The sequence below is a fragment of the Jaculus jaculus genome, chromosome 1 (assembly GCF_020740685.1).
Source record: "Jaculus jaculus isolate mJacJac1 chromosome 1, mJacJac1.mat.Y.cur, whole genome shotgun sequence".
Lineage (NCBI taxonomy): Eukaryota > Metazoa > Chordata > Mammalia > Rodentia > Dipodidae > Jaculus > Jaculus jaculus.
Genome location: NC_059102.1, coordinates 181,339,126 through 181,357,986, shown reverse-complemented (window position 1 = coordinate 181,357,986; position 18,861 = coordinate 181,339,126). Strand labels below are relative to the sequence as shown.

The 18,861-nt window shown below is 57.6% G+C and overlaps 1 protein-coding gene across 2 annotated transcripts; it reads right to left on the bottom strand.

The window, feature by feature from the left end:
- Nucleotides 1-4: 4 nt before the first annotated feature.
- Nucleotides 5-15,074, bottom strand: Tp53i11 (tumor protein p53 inducible protein 11). Of its 2 annotated transcripts, none has more exons than XM_045146134.1 (8): nucleotides 14,979-15,074; nucleotides 5,885-5,952; nucleotides 5,257-5,405; nucleotides 4,230-4,288; nucleotides 3,977-4,025; nucleotides 3,578-3,674; nucleotides 2,285-2,386; nucleotides 5-2,070 (listed from the first exon to the last, which is right to left on the bottom strand). In XM_045146134.1, the coding sequence occupies exons 3-8, from the start codon at nucleotides 5,383-5,385 to the stop codon at nucleotides 1,937-1,939; spliced, it is 570 nt and encodes a 189-aa protein (XP_045002069.1). In that variant the 5' UTR covers nucleotides 5,386-5,405; nucleotides 5,885-5,952; nucleotides 14,979-15,074; the 3' UTR covers nucleotides 5-1,936. The 2 variants fall into 2 exon arrangements, with proteins under 2 accessions (XP_045002069.1, XP_045002070.1); XM_045146135.1 differs by having other exon boundaries at nucleotides 5,257-5,417; nucleotides 14,979-15,038.
- Nucleotides 15,075-18,861: the final 3,787 nt, after the last annotated feature.

Sequence of the window (18,861 nt, the reverse complement as noted above, 5' to 3'; positions counted from 1 at the left end):
CCGATGGTTTCACAACTGGGTTTTTCTTTTGTGGCTTTCTTACAAAAAGAAAAAGGAACAAAGAATAAATAGTGACCATAGTAGAAGTGGTCTTGGCTAGGGTTGGGAGAGGCGGCTGAGGCAGAAGCTTGGCGAGAGGAAGCAGGAGGGGTGACTGGGGCACCCAGCGCTCCGATGCAGGGTGGACGCACCCAGCCTTCCTCTCTGCCACTGCCCCCTTCCCAAGTGCGAGTCCTCCCTGCCTTAGGGTGCTATCCTCCCAGGCCACATGCCTGCCGGCCGATCCCTGTATGACCTCGGCCCTGGGGCCCCAAGTCTCTACCACGTAACTAGGAAGCTCCAGCTGGTCAGCCATGGCCCAGCGTGACCTGGCCACCACTCCAAGGGGCACTGTGGAAGGCTAGAGTCAAGCACATCTCCTGTCTTCTGCTTCCCCACCCACCTCACTGGGGACTCTACCCACGTGCCCCGATGATCCAAGAGGAAAAGAACATCACTGCTACGGATGGAGCCCCCAGATCTTCATGCCTGGCAAACATGTGGCTGAAGGAGTGCCGGGAGGTGGAAGAGCCTTGGCCTGCTCAGGTCTCTGCAGCTGTGGGTGCCAGGAAAGCAGGAAGGGCCTCCCTTCAGGGCACTGGTCAGCGTGTTGCTGGGCTAGAGCATGGCTATAGCAGCAGCTTGGGCCACACCAAGCCTGTCCTCTACTGTGTGACCACCATGGCGCCCCATCTGCCAGACACAGGCCACTGTCATTGGGACATGTCTGGAGGGCCAGCTGCAAGGCCCTGTGTGGACAGGGGAAGACTGCCCCATTCTGGAAGGCCCCTTCTCTCTGCATGTCTGCAGAGTGGCCACTGCTCAGATGCCTTGCTGCTTGGGGAGGACAGTGTGGGGATCCAGGAAGAAGCGGTGGTGCCACATAGATACCAGGGATTTTCAGCCACTGTCACCTTCTGAAGGATGTGGAGGGAAGAGACACAAGTGGACACTGACTAAACCACTTCTGTTTGCTTTCTGTGTGCAGAATCTGAGGGTGCTAGGCTCTACCCAAGAGACCTTCAGGGTCATCAGTGGACCCACACACCACCCCTAAGAACAGTGGCTTGGTGACGGACTGAACCAAAGGAACACTGGTCTTGGAGGATGCGTGAAGGAGATGCCACTGCCTGGCTTTGCTTTGACTACAAACCCCTCACCTCCAAGGATCCTCCAAGGATCCCCCACCTGCTTGGTGCTCACCTGTCAGGGATGGAGGCACAGTGTCTCACCCAAGCCTGTGGTGCAGGCAACCCGAGGACCAGAGTGCCCAGGAGCCTGAGAGAGGGTCCAGTGAGCAAATCAGGGGTGGGAATGGGGCTTCTGTCCAGTAGCGACTCCTCATGGAACGGCCCAAAGGAGGTACCCCCGTGAGGGCAGCACCTCCACCTGCTGGCCTTGGTTAGGTGTGCGCGTGCGCATGCAGGTGCGTGTTCAGGGGTGAAGGCCTCACATATGGGAGGCCCAGACTGGGGAGGGACACAAGGTCAAGTTCTCCCATTTCTAGATGGAGAGAAGCAAGACCCATTGCTGGGGCTGGGCTGAAGGGGGTGGGGGGACGTGGCGCCTCAGAGAGACAAGGGCTTCCTGGTCTTGGCAGAGGTGACTGACCTGCTCGGCCCACACCCTGGCGCTCCACCAAGACTCTTTCAGTCTGGAGGCCATGAGAGCCCAGACAAGGAGACTTCCCTGTGTGGGGTGAGGCATGGGGTCCCGAGGCCCCTGCTTCGCCCCAATCTGCCATTTCGTCCCTAGAAGCCCAAGAAGCCTCCATCTCCCTCCAGGAAGTCTCCCGGAGGACTGGAAGGAAGGTGCCTGCACCCTGCCTGCCTGGGGCCCAAGGGGAGTGAGGGCCCTCAGCCACCCCAAGCCAGGCAGGCAGGCAGGTCCCAGCCCGCTACACTTTCTTGGGTTTCCGGCCGACTTGGTAATAGTAGTAGATGCAGACAGCAACGAAGAGCAGGCGCGTGGCCAGGAGCAGCAGGGTTCCCAGGGACGTGAGGCCCATCTCAGCTACTGTGGCAGTGACCACTGTGAAGGAAGCCAGAGGGCACTGAGGTCACGGGTGGGGCCAGGCTGTGGGCTAATGGCAGGGCTGTGTACACAGGTGGGCAGGTGGACACAAAAGTCTGTCCAACCACCCCCCCCCCCGTACTCCCCACAAGCAGGTTTCCCATCATGCCCTTGGAGTCCCAGTGGCCAGCTAAAAGGGTACACCTTACCACCAGACCCCCTCACTACCTACCCAAGAACTGCACCCCAAAGTAGCAGGCTTCTGTGAGGAGAGTCCAGCGGATGATGACCTTCTCGGCCGTGTAGAGTGCATTCCACATGATGAGGGAGATGCCTGCGGCAGGGACAGGAACCAGCAGAGCATGGGCCGGACCCATGGCCCCAGAGCCTATACCTCCACCCACCCACTGGAGACGGCCTGGGCCTCGGGATCCCTGCAACGCCTTCTCCTCAGTTCAAAACTCCCTCCTTCCCTCCAGGTCCTACTCTTCTCTCATTTCCAAGCCCCCCCCCCCCCGAATCTGCTCTCCCCACTGGCTCGTTCTGTCCTGTGAATTCTGCGTTGAGGAGCTCACATGGTCACACTGAGGGCTGAGAGCTGTGGGTTCCTAATCGGAGGCCCTGGAGACAAAACACTCGCTCAGGCAGGACTGGAAAGTACTCGCCAGAGAAGTGGACTGGGCCTGGTGTTTTAGTGAGAGAACTGTCACCTTGGCCTCTTACACTTTGTACTCCAGACATGCCCGTGTGTGTGTGTGTGTGTGTGTGTGTGTGTGTGTGTGTGTGTGCGCGCATGCGCTCAGTGGATGACAGCATCCTGACACTACACTCCAGTTCTGTTGCTACAGCCACTGGCCCTCGAGCAGAAGTCCAATTGGCACAGGGCTGGAGAAACTGTATACGCAAAGGCTCGGTGGCCTTCTGAAGCTACGGAGCGGGCCTCATAGGTGTGGCTGGAGCCAGGGCTCTTCTCCGCAGTAGGGGGAGGTCACTGTGGCAGGAGGGTTTCACTCCACCACGTAAGACTTTTGAGTGTCAGGCAGAGGCGCCACGGCTTTATTCCGAAGGCAGAAGGGACGGGGAGGGATATGAGACTTGTGTTGAACTTTAAAAACTAACTCAGTTTCCCAACAGCCACTGTGTAAGACAAGAGAGCAAACAAGTGATTCAAAGGCCTTGGGGCCAGAGATGGAGTTGGGGGCATCTGCGTGACGCTGTACGGAGTCTGCCTTCTCCCCTAGGCCTAGGTGGAAGGCAGGACCTAGGCTCCTTTCACCCCTCAGCCACAATGCCCAGGGCCGTCACGCACCAGAGGGAAGGTGACCAACCTGGTGAATTCCACAAACTGCCACAAGGTGGCAGCACACGCCCAGCAGAAACAAGAGGAAGAAGAGGGGCTCCAGGGCCCCCAGAACAAACAAAGGATCCCCCAGTGCCAGAGCAAGGCTGCCCGCCTGTGTTCTCTTGGGCCCCTCTATGCCTCCCCGCCTCCTCCTCACCCCACAGTCCACCTAGCAATACTCACTGAGGAGGGCGCCACCATAAAGGCGGATGGGCGTCTTGCTGGTGACCTCCACCCCATCAAATACCACATCGAACAGCTGGTCGGGAAGAGCGAGCGCCTGTGGGCAGCAGAGGAGCTCAGGCTGGGCTGGTCGAATGCTGTGGCAAGGCCGGGGGTCCCCAGGGCAGGACTTCGTTGCCCCTCCCACCCCTCTGCTCTGTGGGAGAGCAAGAGCCAGAGACAGGGCCTGACACAGGGACTGTGGCGACAGTATTGAGAGGCAGCTCGGGGGGTCCACTGGAGAGCTGGGGGCACACCCGGGACCTCAGTCTAGTTCTGGGTGTGGAGTCCCACCAGCTGGTAAGCACAGGACATACCCACCCGCGGGGCCCAGTCGTAAGGTGAGGGCAGGGAACTCACCATGATGGCCATGCCAGTGAAAAGCACAGCAGAAAGAAACTGCCAGAGCCTGGGGAGGGGCAGAGAAGGTGGTCAGAACCAGACCCCTGCTAGCCCCAGGTCCCAGGGGACACCCCCCCACCCCATCCCCACTTTGAAGCCCTCATGACTGGGTTGGGGGAGGTTTGAGAAAGGGTGGCACACTGAGGCCTCATATACCACCCCCCCACACACACAATTCTGCCCCCAAACACGGCACCTTCACAGCACTCACCTGAGTCCCAAAGGCTCCCGCACAGTGAACTTGATCTCATTGCCCAAGACCTGGCTGATCTGCGCACATGGGACAGAGGTATCGGGACAGGCTCTTAGCACCCTGCCCTCTCCTTGCTGTACCTGTGCACACCCACTCCTGGCCAGGGCACCTCTCCTTGCCCTGGGCTGAGAAGTTACACTGAAGCTGTCCCCTCTCCTGGAGCCTCCTTTGGCATACAGTTCAAGAGAAATGGAGAATGCCCAGGTGTGCCCGCCATGGACTCAGAGACTGGTTCTGTTGATGGCTGGTGTAATCTCAAGCAAGTCACTTACCCTCATAAGCCTTAGCATTCTCATCTATATAATGGGCTCATAGTCAATACAACAGCCAGTGTTGGTGAGAGTCACCATTCACAAAGCAGTTTCTACACCTGCAATGGAGGTGCTGGGCTCACTCCACGAAACTGCTGCTTTTATGGCTATACCCTGCTGTCTGTGGGGAGCTTTTCTCTTCTTTTTAAAATATTTTACTTTTTAACTTATTTATTTGAGGGAAAGAGGCAGAGAGAGAGAATGAATAATAAAGAGAATATGGGCATGCTAGGGTCTACAGCCACTGCACATGAGTTCCAGATGCATTGTGCATCAGGCTTAGTGGGTCATGTGGAATTGAGCCCGGCTCCTTTGGCTTTGCAGGCAAGTACCTTAACCACTAAGCCATCTTTCCACCCTGGGTGTTTCTTTCTTTTTAAAAATATTTTACTTTTTTTTTTTTTTTGAGAGAGAAATAGGCAGAGACAGACACAGAGAGAGCATAGACACGCCAGGGCCTCCATCTGCTGCAAATGAACTACAGATGCGTGCGCCTCCTTGTGCATTTGGCTTACGTGGGACCTAGGGAATCAAACCTGGGTCCTTTGGCTTTGCAGGCAAGTGCGTGAACTAAGCCATCTCTCCAGCCCCTGGGGCATTGCTTAAAAAGGAGAGAAGCCCTAGGACCCCATGCGCTATGGTCCCTGCTGCTCCTTCCAGCACAGCTCACCCACCTTGGAGCGGTGCACCTCCCCGTCGTCATCCTCCCCACCCACGCCCAGGATCTTCCGGGTCTTCAGGCGGCTCACAAGGTCTGTCTGGCTGTGCTTCTTCATGAGCGGTGGGGGCTGCTTGGCCGCCATGGTGTCCTGCAGGACAGGCTCTGTGGAGAGACATGGGGGAGGACAACAGTCTCAGCCACTGTTCCTGCCTGGGAGCAGAAAGAGCACAGCTGCCTCAGTTTCCTCATCTCTAAAATGGGTTGAGAAGGATGCAGGCAACTGGGCTGGATGGGACCTTACAGTCATCCCTAGAAGAGCCTGGGGAACCCAGAAAAGGTATTCTGGCCTAGATGAAACCCTTGACTAAAGGGGGTTCAGAGGGGAAGAGAGGGTTACACTTAAGAGTGGGGCTTCTGAGCTGGGCTCTAGATGCCAAGGACCGGCCCAGGCAATCTCACTGCCAGCAAGCCTCCCTCCTTCCCATGTCACTCCGCCCATGGGCTCCTTCCTCTTCCAGGACCCGGGGGGTGGGGGGGGCGGGACAGCTGCAGGGCACTGGCCACCATGCCCACAATGATCTTCCTCAGCCTCAGCCCAGGCCATCCCCAACACCCCTCAGGCTAAAGTCCTGGGTACGTACTGTGGGCCTGGCACTGTGCTGGAGGCCAAGATGAGCTGTGTACCTGTCCTGTCTTCAGCCGTCACAGTCTGGAAGAAAAGCCAGGATATGGAGAATAGGGAAAGGCCTGAGTTGGCCCCCAAGTGGCCAGTCTCCGTGAATCACAGGAAGGGTGGGTACTCCTAGTGTTCATTCTGCCCTCCAGGGTTCAGAGAGCAGCCTGAAAAGCACTGCCCCCGACAATGCCCCACCTGCATCCCAGTGGTACCGTGTGCCCAGCATCTCATGTCCACCCACGGCCACCCTCCAGCAAGACTAGAAGACCATCCCTATTCTCAGCCAGGGCCTGTCCTCTGCCAGGCCACCTGCTGCCTAGTGCTGTGTCCCTACGAGTCCCAGGAAATGTCTCCAGATCCAGTAGGAAATGGCCTAGCAGACCTCCCTTGGAAATGACAGCATAAATCACCCCTGGGCCTGCAGAGCCGGCGTGGTCTGGGCCACATGCCTCCCGCCACCCCACCAAGCCATGGGCCTTGTGTGTTATCTGTGAGGTAAATAGCTAGACTTTTCCTCCCACACATGACTAGGGTGCAGGCAATGTTGCTGAGGCCCCCAAAGGCCACCATGCTCCACACTGAGGCACTTAGCACTGAGGTAGGGGCCAGGCACACTTGGGGAAACGAGATCTTCTAATCATCCCCTTCCTGGTGGGGTCTCAGCTCCTCAGCTGCTGGCCACCACTCTCTTCTGACTCCACCTGGGCAGCCCTAACCCTCCCATGGCCTGGCCAGGCTACATGCAAGAGCCTGAGAAGTCCTTGGCCACCCCTCAGGAGGGGACGCCTCAGATGTCACCCGCCCCACCCTCATGCCTCTGCGTTGACCTTTCATTTTAATGTATACCTCAAACATGAGCGCCCCCCCCCCCCCCGATAGCTTACATCACCTCCATCCTCAGGTCAGGACATGACCTCAGATTCCCTCGTGATGTCCCAGCTACACCCTCGTCCCCACTCCCAGCAGCTGAGATCTGGTGTCCACCACTGTAGCCTCGTCTGCTTTATTTTCACACATGACAAACAAAACCACAATGTGTGACATTGGGCACCTGGCTTCTCCCCTGTAGCTGAATGCCTCCAAGACTCACCTAAGCGCAGGGTCCCAACCACACATTCTTTGTTGGTGCCCAGCAGTATTCCACGGGTGGGACATATGTACCAGGTGAGGGACATCTGGTCGTTCCCAGCTTTCCACGTTAGCATCGGCGTCCGTTTGGCGACACCGCACAATTCCCTGTCTCTAAGGCACACGCCCAGAATGGGGCTGTGGCAGCAAGTCCACGCGGAACTCCACGACAGTGTCACATGACATCCAGAGCAGACAGGACATGGCACACCCCTCCCACAAGGTATACATGTCCCGGCTCTTCCATGCCCCTGCCAACACTTGGCTGAACTTGGCCTCTATGCTGGCCCCTCTCCTCCTCGGGGCACTCACAGCCACACCCACACGCATTGGAAGGAAAAGAACGCAGCCAGAGGGGCCCACCTTGTGCCAGGTTCAGGGTGGCAGGACACCAGAGGAGCTCACCTGGTTTAGGGAGGGGGCTGACTCACACCTTGAGCACAAGTCACTCCTCCCTCTGAGCGGTGAGAACACCGGGAATCTGGGACAGCCACCTGACTTCCTGAGAGCCGATCCAAGGAGAAGCGAGGTCCCCGGCTGAGAGGGTTTCCTAACATGACTTCTGGGGCAAGGACCCAAGGCTCAGCGACTAGCCACTGCCCTAGCTGCTGTCCTGGATCTAGGGTGGTTCTGCTGGGCCTCTGGGCGAGCCACTTAACCTCTGTGCCTGTCTCCCTGCCAGCAGGTGACATACTGGGAGAAAAATGCAATGCTCTGCCCTGACATCCGGAGAAGGCAGCACTTATTGGGACCCTGCCATCTTCCCCAGAACCCCACCACCACCACCAACTGAAGCCCCCAAGGCAGTGGTTCTAGATGGAGGATGAGAAGACCCAGAGACTGTCCTCGGGGGCCAAGCCACCAGACCCCCGTCCCCTGGCACAAGGCTGGGGGCACCATGGCCTTTTTGTTGGGCTGGAAGTGTCCCAGCTGGAGGAACATGGCCTTCCTCTGCCCCGGGCCTGGGCTGGCACTCAAGGGTGGGCTACCTCACCCACAGGCACCGCTGTCATGCCGGGCACCTTGGCTAAAGGATGCACGGGGCTTGTCCTGAGTCCAACCCAGCAGCTGAGCTCACCTCCCACAAAGGGAACTTTGGGAGACTAGGACCTTGACCTCTATCTCTGAGGGAGACCCCACACCTGTCACATGAACTGTTCTGAGCCCTAAGGTCTGTCCCTACCACCAGGATTGGGCCCTGCAGCCCCCATAGCCACCGGCCCAGAGTCAAATCATACACGTAGCCCCTGAGCTTTCCTTGACCTCTCTTCACATTCAACACTGCTGCCTTAGCCTGAGGGTTTCCCATTCCCCCCACACACACATACCACCCACCCAATTCTGCCCCCCCCCCCGGCACTGTGGCCACACACTGGCTTTGGGGCCAGTAAACCTGGCTTTGAATCTTGGTTTGACCCCTGACCAGCTGTAGGCTTTGGGTAAGTCATTGTAACACTCTCAGCCTCAGTTTCCCCCACGACATGGAGGGAACAGGAACACCCGCCTTCCAGAGGTGCAGATGGGTTCCCTTGGGCAGACCAGGTGCCCTGCCTCCTACTTCCCTCTCTTTCCTCATTTAGTCACGCACTGGGAAGGGTTCGCCAGTCATGCTTGCCCACTTCCTGCCTTTCCAGCTGCTTTTGAGGGCCGCTGGGTCTCCTGTGCCCAAGGCTGATGGCGATGGGGTGGGAAGCAGTGCCAGTCCTTCACCCACATGCTCTGCTGCAGGGAGAGGGTGAGAGTGGCCCCTGGGACAGACCTTAGGCTCAGAACAGAGTTCATGTGACTGGCCTGCTGTCCCTGCCAGCCTCCTTGGCAGCCAGCGCTTCCTTCTCACAGCAGTGCCCTCTGTCCCGGAGGGTGGGCTCTGCTTCTACGCACACTGGACAGGCCACGACCTGAGACCCAGGGGCCCGAAACTGCCAGTGCAGGCTGGTGACCGGAGCAGGAGAGAGGCATGATGATGAGGCAAGACTGCCTCCCCATCTGGCTACTCTCTAAGGGGCAGGTAGCCTTGGGACAGCAGTTGCACCCACGGAACAAGACCCAATGACAACAGTGCCTTCCAGGTACTACAGACTCCAGGAGACTGGGTGACCCAAGCCTAGAAGAGAGGGACTTCTCAGGAGGACAGTGATCAGGAAAAGGTGAGGGCACATTGTTTTCTTTATTTTTTCCTTCAAGGTAGGGTGTTATTCTAGTCCAGACTGATCTTGAACTTACTCTATTGTCTCAGGCTAGCCTCGAACTTACCATGATCCTCCTACCTCTGCCTCCCAAGTACTGGGATTAAAGGCATGCACTACCATGCCCAGCTGCACATTCTTAATGACTGGGGAAAGTTGAATTTTAAGCTCAACTATCTTTACTGCACTGTCCCCTCAGGAAAGTGACTTAGCCTCTCTGAGTCTATGGGATCGCATGGCTTCTACTCAGCTGGTGGTTTTTATTTATTTATTTTTTTAATTTGTTTATTTGACAGAGAGAAAGAGGGAGAAGGAGAGAGAACAGGCATGCCAGGGCCTCCAGCCACTGCAAACAAACTTCAGATGCATGTGCCCCCTTGTGCATGTGGTTAATGTGGGTCCTGGAGAATTGAACCTGGGTCCTTTGGCTTTGTAGGTAAATGCCTTAACTGCTAAGCCATCTCTTCAGCCCATCAACTGGTGATTTTAAACAGCAACAATACACATTTTGGGGCTGGAGGAATGGCTTGGCGATTAAGGCACTTGCCTGCAAAGCCAAAGGACCCAGGTTTGATTCCCCAGAACCCATGTAAGCCTGATCTACCAGGTGGAGCATATGTCTGGAGTTCTTTTGCAGGGCTACAGGCCCTGACGTGCCCATTCTTTCTCTTTAGCTGCTTCATTCTCTCTCTCTTTCTCCCTCCCTCTCTCTCTCTCCCAAATAAACAAATAAAACATTAAAATAAACTTTAAAATATTTTTTAAATAAATTTATTCCTTTGAGACACAAGGCAGACAGACACACACACACACACACACGCACACACACACACACACACACACACACACAGAGAGAGAGAGAGAGAGAGGGAGAGAATGGGCTCATCAGGGCCTCTAGCCACTGCAAACAAACTCCAGATGCAGGTGCCACTATATGCATCTGGCTTACGTGTGTACTGGGGAATCGAGCCCATATCCTTAGACTTTGCAGGCAAGTGCCTTAACTCCTAAGACATTTCTCCATCCCTCAGCTGGTGAATTTTGTGCTGCGCCCCAGTGGAAACGCAGCAGAGAGGCAGGCATCTTGTCTATGCCCCATAGAGGATAGTGATGAATAACGTTGCCAGTGGGTACCTGTCCAGACAAAGCCCTGGGCAGCAGGCCCAAGAGGGTAAGGGCATCGTTCCCATGCCCATCCTGGAGGACTTCCCCATCCTTCCTGGGAAGCCTGGTTGCCATAGAAACAGATGGACTACAGAGACATCCCTACAGGGAGGCAGGACCCAGGAGGGCTGCCTTGGGAATCCTGCCTCCAGGAAGGACAGGAGGAAGAGGGGAAGGACCCAACACATCCACAGCCGGGCCTCGGTGACTCAGGGGCAGTCACCACTACCTCGCACTTCAGCCAAGGAGCCACTTCCTTCCCAAAGCAGGCTTCCTTTCTGCTGACGGTGACAGCTGCCCACACATCTGCCCTGGCTGGGGACAGTGGCCAACACAGCCATCTCGGGAATCCCCCTGGAGTTCCCACCAGAGACTGTGATAATGGCAGTATTTTCACTCCATTTTACAGATGAGAAAACTGAGACACAAGTGACTTAGCATGGAATTCGAGGTATCTACTCTTGGATGCCCCCGCACGTCCCTAGTGCCTGACATCTCCTTGGGTATGGCTTTATTATGTCCAAAGAACCGAAAGAGCTGGTGCCACAGCTTGGAACACATGGTGCTGTGATTGCACTGGCCCAGAAGAGCCAGCAGGGCGTCTGGGACCAGGTTGCACCCAAGGTAGGCAGCAAGACACACACCGTTAGGGGACAGAGAGAGGGCCAGCGAGGCTCTGTCCCTGGGGCTCAGAGCCCACATCACTGGTGTTATCTTTGGGGGCTTCCCAGTGATCTAGGGCTCTAACAGCCTAGCCAAGAATCCACCACCACCATCATGAAGAGTGGGGTACGAGCACCATGTTCATGACCAGGTTCGCACTCGGCTGGGGACCTCAGGCAGATAGTTCTCCAGGAGGCCAGGTGAGGGTGCTAAGAGGGGCCCAGCAGAGAGATGTGAGAGAGTCTAGAGACCATGGTACAAACCTCACACCAGAAACAAAGCAGTGGAGTGAAGAAACAGCCCGTGCAGGGGGGGGACCTGCTCTGCCACTGGGAGGCTGGGGATACCCTGGGTCACTGGGCTCGGAGTCAGGACAGCCGAGGTCACAGCCACACTTGGCCAGCACGGTGAGCCAGGGGCCATCCTACAGGAGTAGCGGTGTCGGATGTGGGAATGTGGTCTCCAGGGCTTGCCCCAGGTTAAGCTTGGCCAGCCTGGATCCATCCCCACTCCAGCCAAGGCCAGGCCCTGCTCACCCACCCCACCCCCATCCCCTCCTGCCACCCCACTATGCCAGGAGACACAGTCGTTACTCCATCTTCCCACCACTGCTTGTCTTTGGAAGATGACCAATTTCCAGAGGGGCATAAGAAAAGTCCAGAGCTCCAGGGATAAAAATAAACACACCCCCCCCCGCTGCACTGGGGAGGGTTCCCAGGCGGGAGTCACATCCCCAGGGGGCCTGGCCCAGGGGTCTGAAGCCTCAGCCTTTTGGGAAGGAGGCTTCTCACACAGGGGCCACCACTCACTGGCCACCTGTCGTACTGTCACTTGCAAAGGGCAGGGCGCGGGAAGAACTCCTGTCCTTCTCAACTCGGAGCGGGCAGCCTCCCCCGGGCCCGGGAGCTGTCATCAGTCAGGACAGCCCGGCTTCCGCTCTCACAGCCCCGCCCCCACCCGAGCTGCTCAGGAACTTGAGGGGAAAAAAGGGAAGGAAAGCGGTAAGCTTCCTTGAAGGCCAGCTCCACCGGTGAGCCAACTTCCCCCAAAGCCGTTAGCTGTCTCAGGGAGCAATGGGGGCAATGTCTCCCTCAGGGCAGGACCCCCCAGTCAGAGGCTGAGGGCACCTCTTCCCCATCTGGGCTCCGGCTTGGCGGTTAGCAGGGCAAGTCAACCCTCAGAAGGACAGCTCACATACTGACTCTGCCTCTGGGGCTTGGTTTCCACCTCTGTTAAATGGGTGCTATGACTTCTTCTAATGAGAAGTTGCCCCAAAACACTCAGAACGGTTTGTTTGGTAGTAAATGCCCAACAGTGCTGGGTTTTAAGGCAGGCAGGGAGAGGTTGTGCCGTCCTGGGAGACTAGGCACTCCCAAGCACTGAGCCACTGTGGCTGCCTCTGTGTGCCCCGTGGGCATGGCTATGGAAGGGGCCCAGCCTATGCTTGAGATGCAGAGCCCAAGGGGTGTCCCCTCAAGAACCCCCCCCTCCACACACACACACAAACACACTCTGCAGCTACTGCTCCTGGGTTGGGTGTCCTGGGGTCTCCTATCCTGAGCACTGCTTCTTTCATCTGTGAAGTAGGGGGTCCATCACTTACCAGCCAGCCTAGCCTCCTATCTCTTTCCAACCCCACACTCCGCAGGCATTGCCCCTTCCAGCTGAAGGCACAGGATCAGAAAACCTTCCCTTGACACCCCTCCCCCTTTTCTTTTTCTGAGGTAGGGTCTCATTCTAGCCCAGGCCGACCGGGAATTCACTATGTAGTCTCAGGGTGGCCTCAAACTCACAGCAATCGGTCCTCCTACCTCTGCTTCCCAAGTGCTGAGATTAAAGGTATGGCGCTACCACACCCAGGCCTTAAACCCCCTTTTAACAGAACATCAGCCTGGCCTCAACACCCCACCCTCAACACTTTCTGCTAACCTCCCAGTACATTATAGTGCTGCTTTCTTCTCTCAATTGCCTCTCCTTTCCTCTCTCCTCCCCTCCCCCTCTCTCTTCAAATCTACCTGTGTAGCTCAGACTGGCCTCAAACTCAAGATTTTGTTTTCCTGCCCCAGCCTCCTGGGTGCTGGGACTTCTGGCGGGCACCATGCCTAATTTATCTGTTATGTAGTTTCCTCGCCTGTATTCAGGAGCTAATATTAGCTTCATGAGACCCTGGTCTTCCTTCTGTTGCCAGCTGGCTCCCCAAGTGCCTGGACCTGTGCTTGATTCATCATTCTTAAGTGTCCTACTCATGGGCACTTTGCCCAATCAAAGTGAATGTAAAGAAGAGGGAGACCAAGCCGGGAGCACATCCGGGTTCTCTCCTGGCCCCTCCTCCTCCTGCCCCCGGCCTGGACGGGCAGCCTCTCCACCCAAGAGGGCTATCAGAGCCAGTCTGGGATGGGAGTCGTCTTAGGACCGGGTACAGGTCAAAGCAAGGGACATGTTCTGGCGGTAGCCAGATCTGGGCTCTAGTCCACATTTGGAAGTCCTGCAGGAAAGAAGCCAGAGTAACTGGCTCCTATGACCACAGGGGACATTAGGGGAGAGACCGTCCACGTCACGGAGAAGACATGGAGACCTGGAGGATACACTTATTTCCCAACAACCCAACAAACAAAATATCTGTTCCAGACAAAGGGCAGTGCCCCTCCCACTTCTTCCACGAAGCCACCAGGAGGCAGCTCTTTCGGGGGTCCCTTTCCACAGGTCTCAGGAGATGGGGATCCAAGGAACTGCACAGTCGGATGGGCAGCCACCGGCCTTCTCCCCGCCGGTGCCCCGTCTAGAAAAGTTTGTCTAAAAGAAACGAAACAGGAAGTACGAGCAGAGGGGTTGCCAGGCGGCCTCACCATCTGCGCTGAGCTTTGGGGCAGCCTGGAGTTTAGGGCCTCGCCCAGCTCCCGCCTCCATTCCCCTGGCCCACGGAGAGACCTGCTCCCCTTCAGCCAAGATGACCGGACCCCGCCATTGGGCAGGGGGGAGAAGAAGAGGGAGGGGACCCAAGGCGAAAGTCTGGTCCCGGGTAGTAGGGGTGGACCTCTGGTGGCACGCATTCGGGGCTCCTCCACAGCCCACCCCACCCCAGATGTGCACGAGACATTTTTGCCCACCATATAAAGCCCCGGTCCACCCGGTTCCAGGCAAAGGCCCCACGCGGATTCCAGTGAATCCGGGAGGAGGGACGGCTGCATCCACCTGCGCTTCGGTCCCCACCGACCAAGCGGGGACGTGGGCTCGGCCCTCCATCTCTGGTCTGGGCACAAACGTGGCTCGGATCTCGCCCCTGTACCCCTCACAGCGAAGTGTCCCCGGTCAAGCCCGGACTCCAGACACACCCCCCACTTTGTGAGGCCGGGGCTCAGCGCAGCTGGGGACCCCGATTTCGCCAGTTCCCACTCGCGCCCCAGAAGGTCCGGCCAGACCCGCAGGCAGCCAGAACCCCGCCACATCTTCTGCCCCGCGGCCCTCCGTGGGCGGGAGCCCAAGGAACTCGCAAGTTTGCAGGGCGAACTCCTCCCCGGGCCAGGAGACAAAGGCAGGAGGGGGCGCGGTAGGGACCGATCGAGGGGGGAAGGGACAGAGAACCCCCGCCGGCCCCGGGCGAAGGCGAAACTGCTTTCCGTTTGTCTTCGGAAGCCGAGCGCGGAGCCGGGGAAAGGGAGAAGCCCCGGGGCGAAATAAACAGCCACAATGGCAGGAGCCGAGAGCGGGGTCGGGGGAAGACGGGGCACCGGGTCTGCGCGCCCCGGGAACGATCAGCCCGGGGGGGCCGTCGTGTACGGCCCGCGCAGCCGGGAAGGGGGTCCCCGGCGCTCGCGGGAGCCCGGGGCCGCGGCCGGAGGAGCACCCCCCCACCCCCGGCGGAGCTGCGCAGGCGGCGGCGGGGAAGTGCGAGGCTCGCGGCGGCGGGAGCGGACTTACGTTCCTGGCGCGCGGGACGCCGCGCTCGCGGAGCAGGCGTGTCCGGAGGACGCTCCGGCCCGCGGCGCCTCACATCGCTCCGCAGCCGCCGCCGCCGCGCGGGCAGGGCAGGGCAGAGCAGGGCAGGACGCGCGGGCAGGGCAGGACCCGGCCGGGCAGGGCAGGGCCGGCCGCTCTCCGGCGCTGCCGGGCTCGCCGAGCGTGGCGGCCCGCGCTGGTCCCTCCTCTAGTTGGGCGCACAAGCCAATGGCGCGCCGTCCCCTCCCACGCGCCGGGCTGCCTCGCCCCCGAGGTGGCCGCAGGGCGGGAGGAGAGGGGCCTGGGGTGGGGGGCGGGGCGGGGGAGGGCCGCGGCCGCCCCGGCGTTCCCGAGGAGCGCCGGCGGGGGGCGCACCCACGCCCGCGAGGACGCACGGGGCCGCGGAAACCCCCGGCGGGGACACCCGGGCGCAGGGCTTCCCTCCGCAGTCCCGAAGGAAGCTGCGCGGGTGGCTTGGGACGGGCCGCGCTCCTGGGAGCTGAGGAGCCGCCCAGTCCGAAAGGTGCTCAGGCCTTAAGTGGGGGGGCGGGTTCTACAGTGGGTTCAATGGGTAGCTGGTACCCAAGTGTGAAATGACGCGGTTAGTAGCAATGGTCACCGTTGGCCAAAGAAATTACAAGTAGGAAATCCACGAGGTACATATGAATAGCCCAAGCCCCCAGATGGTGGTCATTAACGCTTACCTCTCTGTCTTCAAGCTTCCAGCCTGAGCTACCCGGGCTTGCTGTTACTTTCCCAAATAGCGTGACCGCCCTTTCCTCCACCTTAAAGACCTCAGCCTCACGTGTCTATTAACTGCACTATTAAGGAGCTGAAATCTCATCTGGGCCTACAGGATGCTGTGGAGAGCACTACCTGGGGACTTTAATCTGGGTCCATGCTGAGGGTTGTGCTGGGGTGGGTCCTGGAAGGTATCTATGAAGTATCAGCCTAAAAGGATAAGGTCCCACAAACACCCTTCCCGGTTCTGTCTCTTACAACTAGTCAGTGCCCACCGCCCTGTCTCCTGTGAGAGAAGTGCCTGCATCTTGTTATCAGGAGCCTGGAGGGAGGATGGGGTGGAGAAAAGGAAAAGCAAGGCCGATGACATGCTCTATTTCTCAGGGCAAGGAAGTAGGACAAAGAGGGGAGTGGCAGTCCTATGCCTCTAGCTGGGTGGGCACTCTGTCTCAAGTCTCAGTTCTTTCTGCTGCAGATCCTTAGGGGTTAATGGAGCAGCTCTGGGAGCCGGGCCTACTGCCTGGGTTCAGATCCCAGCTCTGCCCTGAGTGGCTTTATAAGCCTGGGCAAGTAAGTTAAGTAACCTCTCCCTGTCTTGCCTCCTTATCTACAAAATGAGGGTGACCTAGGGCAGGAAGTGCCTATGGCTGTTGTGGGGATTGCGAATTATAGAGGCAGCCTGTAGTTTCGCAGTGCTGAGTGCCGGATGCTAGTGTGCCAAGCAGACTCCACTGCCCTCCCACCGCTGAGACCGGGCAGGAGGAGCTGTGCCCTTTGCGAGGAAGGAAACAGAGCAACGCCTGTGCGTAGCAAGGGAGCTATCCAAGGCTATTGGCCTCCTGATTACCAAGGCAACTAAACTCGGATCCCACACTGCCACCAGCTCTGCTCACAGCCAAGCACCTGGCTAGTGATGGTCAGCAATGAATGAATCACTGAGCCAGTCACGCACATGGCTGTGGAACTCTGTTGTGTGCGGTGTCCCGGTGAGGCACACGTCTGGGCTGCCTGCCCCTGACTTGGGGCCCTAAGTGTGGTCTGTGAACAGCTCCGAGCCTCAGCTGGCTGCCTCAGCAGAGCTAGGCAGAGCTGGTTGATAAATTCCTTGTCACTTCCTCATCAGCAGGGTGGTGGGCTGCTATAAGAAGGGTCTCGAACATCACCAGTGTGCAGTGTTATCCCTGACCACCGTCCAGACTCAAAGACAGATCACAGTGTTACACGTGGCCTGGCCCTAAGGAAGAAGTAGGTTCTGTAAGCGGAATACCAGAGAGCCTGGACCTGTTAGTGGTGGTTCCAATGTTTTCAGTGTGCAAGAGGCTGCAGGAGTAGTGAGCATGCTGTTACTAGCAGTGTGCAAACAGAGCCAGGGAAGAGCTAGCGAGGCACCCCAGGTGTTTGGTGTGGGTGGAGCCTTTGGGCACCAGGTGTCTGAATTCTTTGTTCTCGGGTCCCAAAGTCCATCTGTGGGAAGGCTGCAGCCTGGCCATTCTTCATGAAGGAACCATGGATTCCTGGCTGGGCCCTTGTTGTGTACCAAGCAAAGTGATGGGTCCTGGGTTGGACAGGCAAGTATCCCTGTCTTTGGAGGACTCCCCGCCTCCTGGGAGGACAGATGTACATACTGATGGTTGTGAGCAGAAGGGGAGTGTCTCATTGTGACAGCTGGTGGGCTTGGGAAACAGAGGACAACAGGCCCAGACCCTCAGAGCTCAGAGTGTGACCTTACCAAACATCACTAAGCATGAACCCCTCCTATGCCCCTCACTGGCCCTCTTTGGCCTCTGCTTGAATGCAGGTGGACGCCACACTTACCAGTTCACCACCACTTCCAAGTTGGAAGAAAAGTGCTTGGGGGTGGGGGTTGGAAAAGCAGGAGATGATCCATTTCTCTCACCCACTTTTCCTAGGGTACCCACCTCCCTCCTATAGCCTTCTCCAAAGTCATGGGCATCAAGTCCAAGAACAGTCCCCAATCTGCCACTCAGCCCAAGATGTTTCCTCGCCTGTCAAATGAGGATGAGAATGGGGTGTCCTTCACAGAGGTTCCCTGTAGTTTAATAGAGAATGCCCATTGCCTTGGCATGCTTGTGAATTACCTTATCATTCTTTTTGCAAAAAAAAAAAAAAATTATTTATTTATTTATTTGAGAGAAAGAGGCAGAGAGAGAGAGAGAGAGAGAGAGAGAGAATGGGCACATCAGGGCCTCCAGCTGCTGTAAATGAACTTCAGACATATGCGCCACCTTGTGCATCTGGATTATGTGGATCCTAGGGAGTTGAATCTGGGTCCTTCGGCTTTGCAGGCAAGTGCCTTAACCACTAAGCCATCTCTCCAGCCCCATGGCCTGGTGTGTGAAGACCTGAAGAGACAAGAATATTTGGCCCTCGGGGACTGTGAGCAAGGATGGGGTCCTTGGCACTTTCCTCACTGTCCCAGTGTCCTCTGCTGCGGCTAGGAACTGGACACAGGGCTATAGCTGCTCCTTGAGCTGGTGAGATGCAGCCAGATAAAAAGATTTGCCAACTGGAAAGACAGAGGCCTATCATTTCCATGATGATTATGACTCTTGGTGTGCTGAAATGTTCTGAAAGCTCCAGGAGTGGGCCTAGGGTAGGGGAAGCCTAGAGGCAGCCAGCCAGTGAGGGTCATTCCCCTGCAGCAGCCCATGGAGGCCGAGCAGCTGCTGCTCCATCTGTCCTGGGCTCTCTGGGCAAGGACAGGACTGCAGGGCCTCTGTGGCCTGGAAGCAGGGAGGAGGGGTGATGTGTATGATTGTGTGGGTGTCTGTGCTGTGCCCACACAGGTGGGTGTGAGAAGTGAGGGGAAAGCAGCAGACTCATGTGGAGTGGGATCCCCGAGGGACAGGGGAGGCAGCTGCATTTCTAAGACGCTTTCAGGGAGCCAAGCAAGGTGTCTCTGCTGTAATCCAGGTAAAAACAGGAGAGTTTAGGAGTTCCGAGCCTCTCCAGCTTCTGCTGTACAAGGAGTTTGAGGCCAGCCTGGACTACAAGAGACCCTGTCTCAAAACAACCCCCTCCCCCAAAAAAGGTACTTTTATTGAGACCAGCACGGGAATGAAGAGGACCCTAGAGGCCAGCACTAGACCTGGTTGTGGGGCAG

Bases quoted from the DNA above. Each gene is read 5' to 3' on its own strand.
- Tp53i11 (XM_045146134.1), bottom strand. From the start codon at position 5,385: ATGGCGGCCAAGCAGCCCCCACCGCTCATGAAGAAGCACAGCCAGACA. The intron at 4,289-5,256 runs GTGGGTGAGCTG...CCATGTGCGCAG, and splicing joins GGGAGGTGCACCGCTCCAAG to ATCAGCCAGGTCTTGGGCAA. The intron at 2,071-2,284 runs GTAGGTAGTGAG...CTTCCTTCACAG, and splicing joins CTTTGGGGTGCAGTTCTTGG to TGGTCACTGCCACAGTAGCT.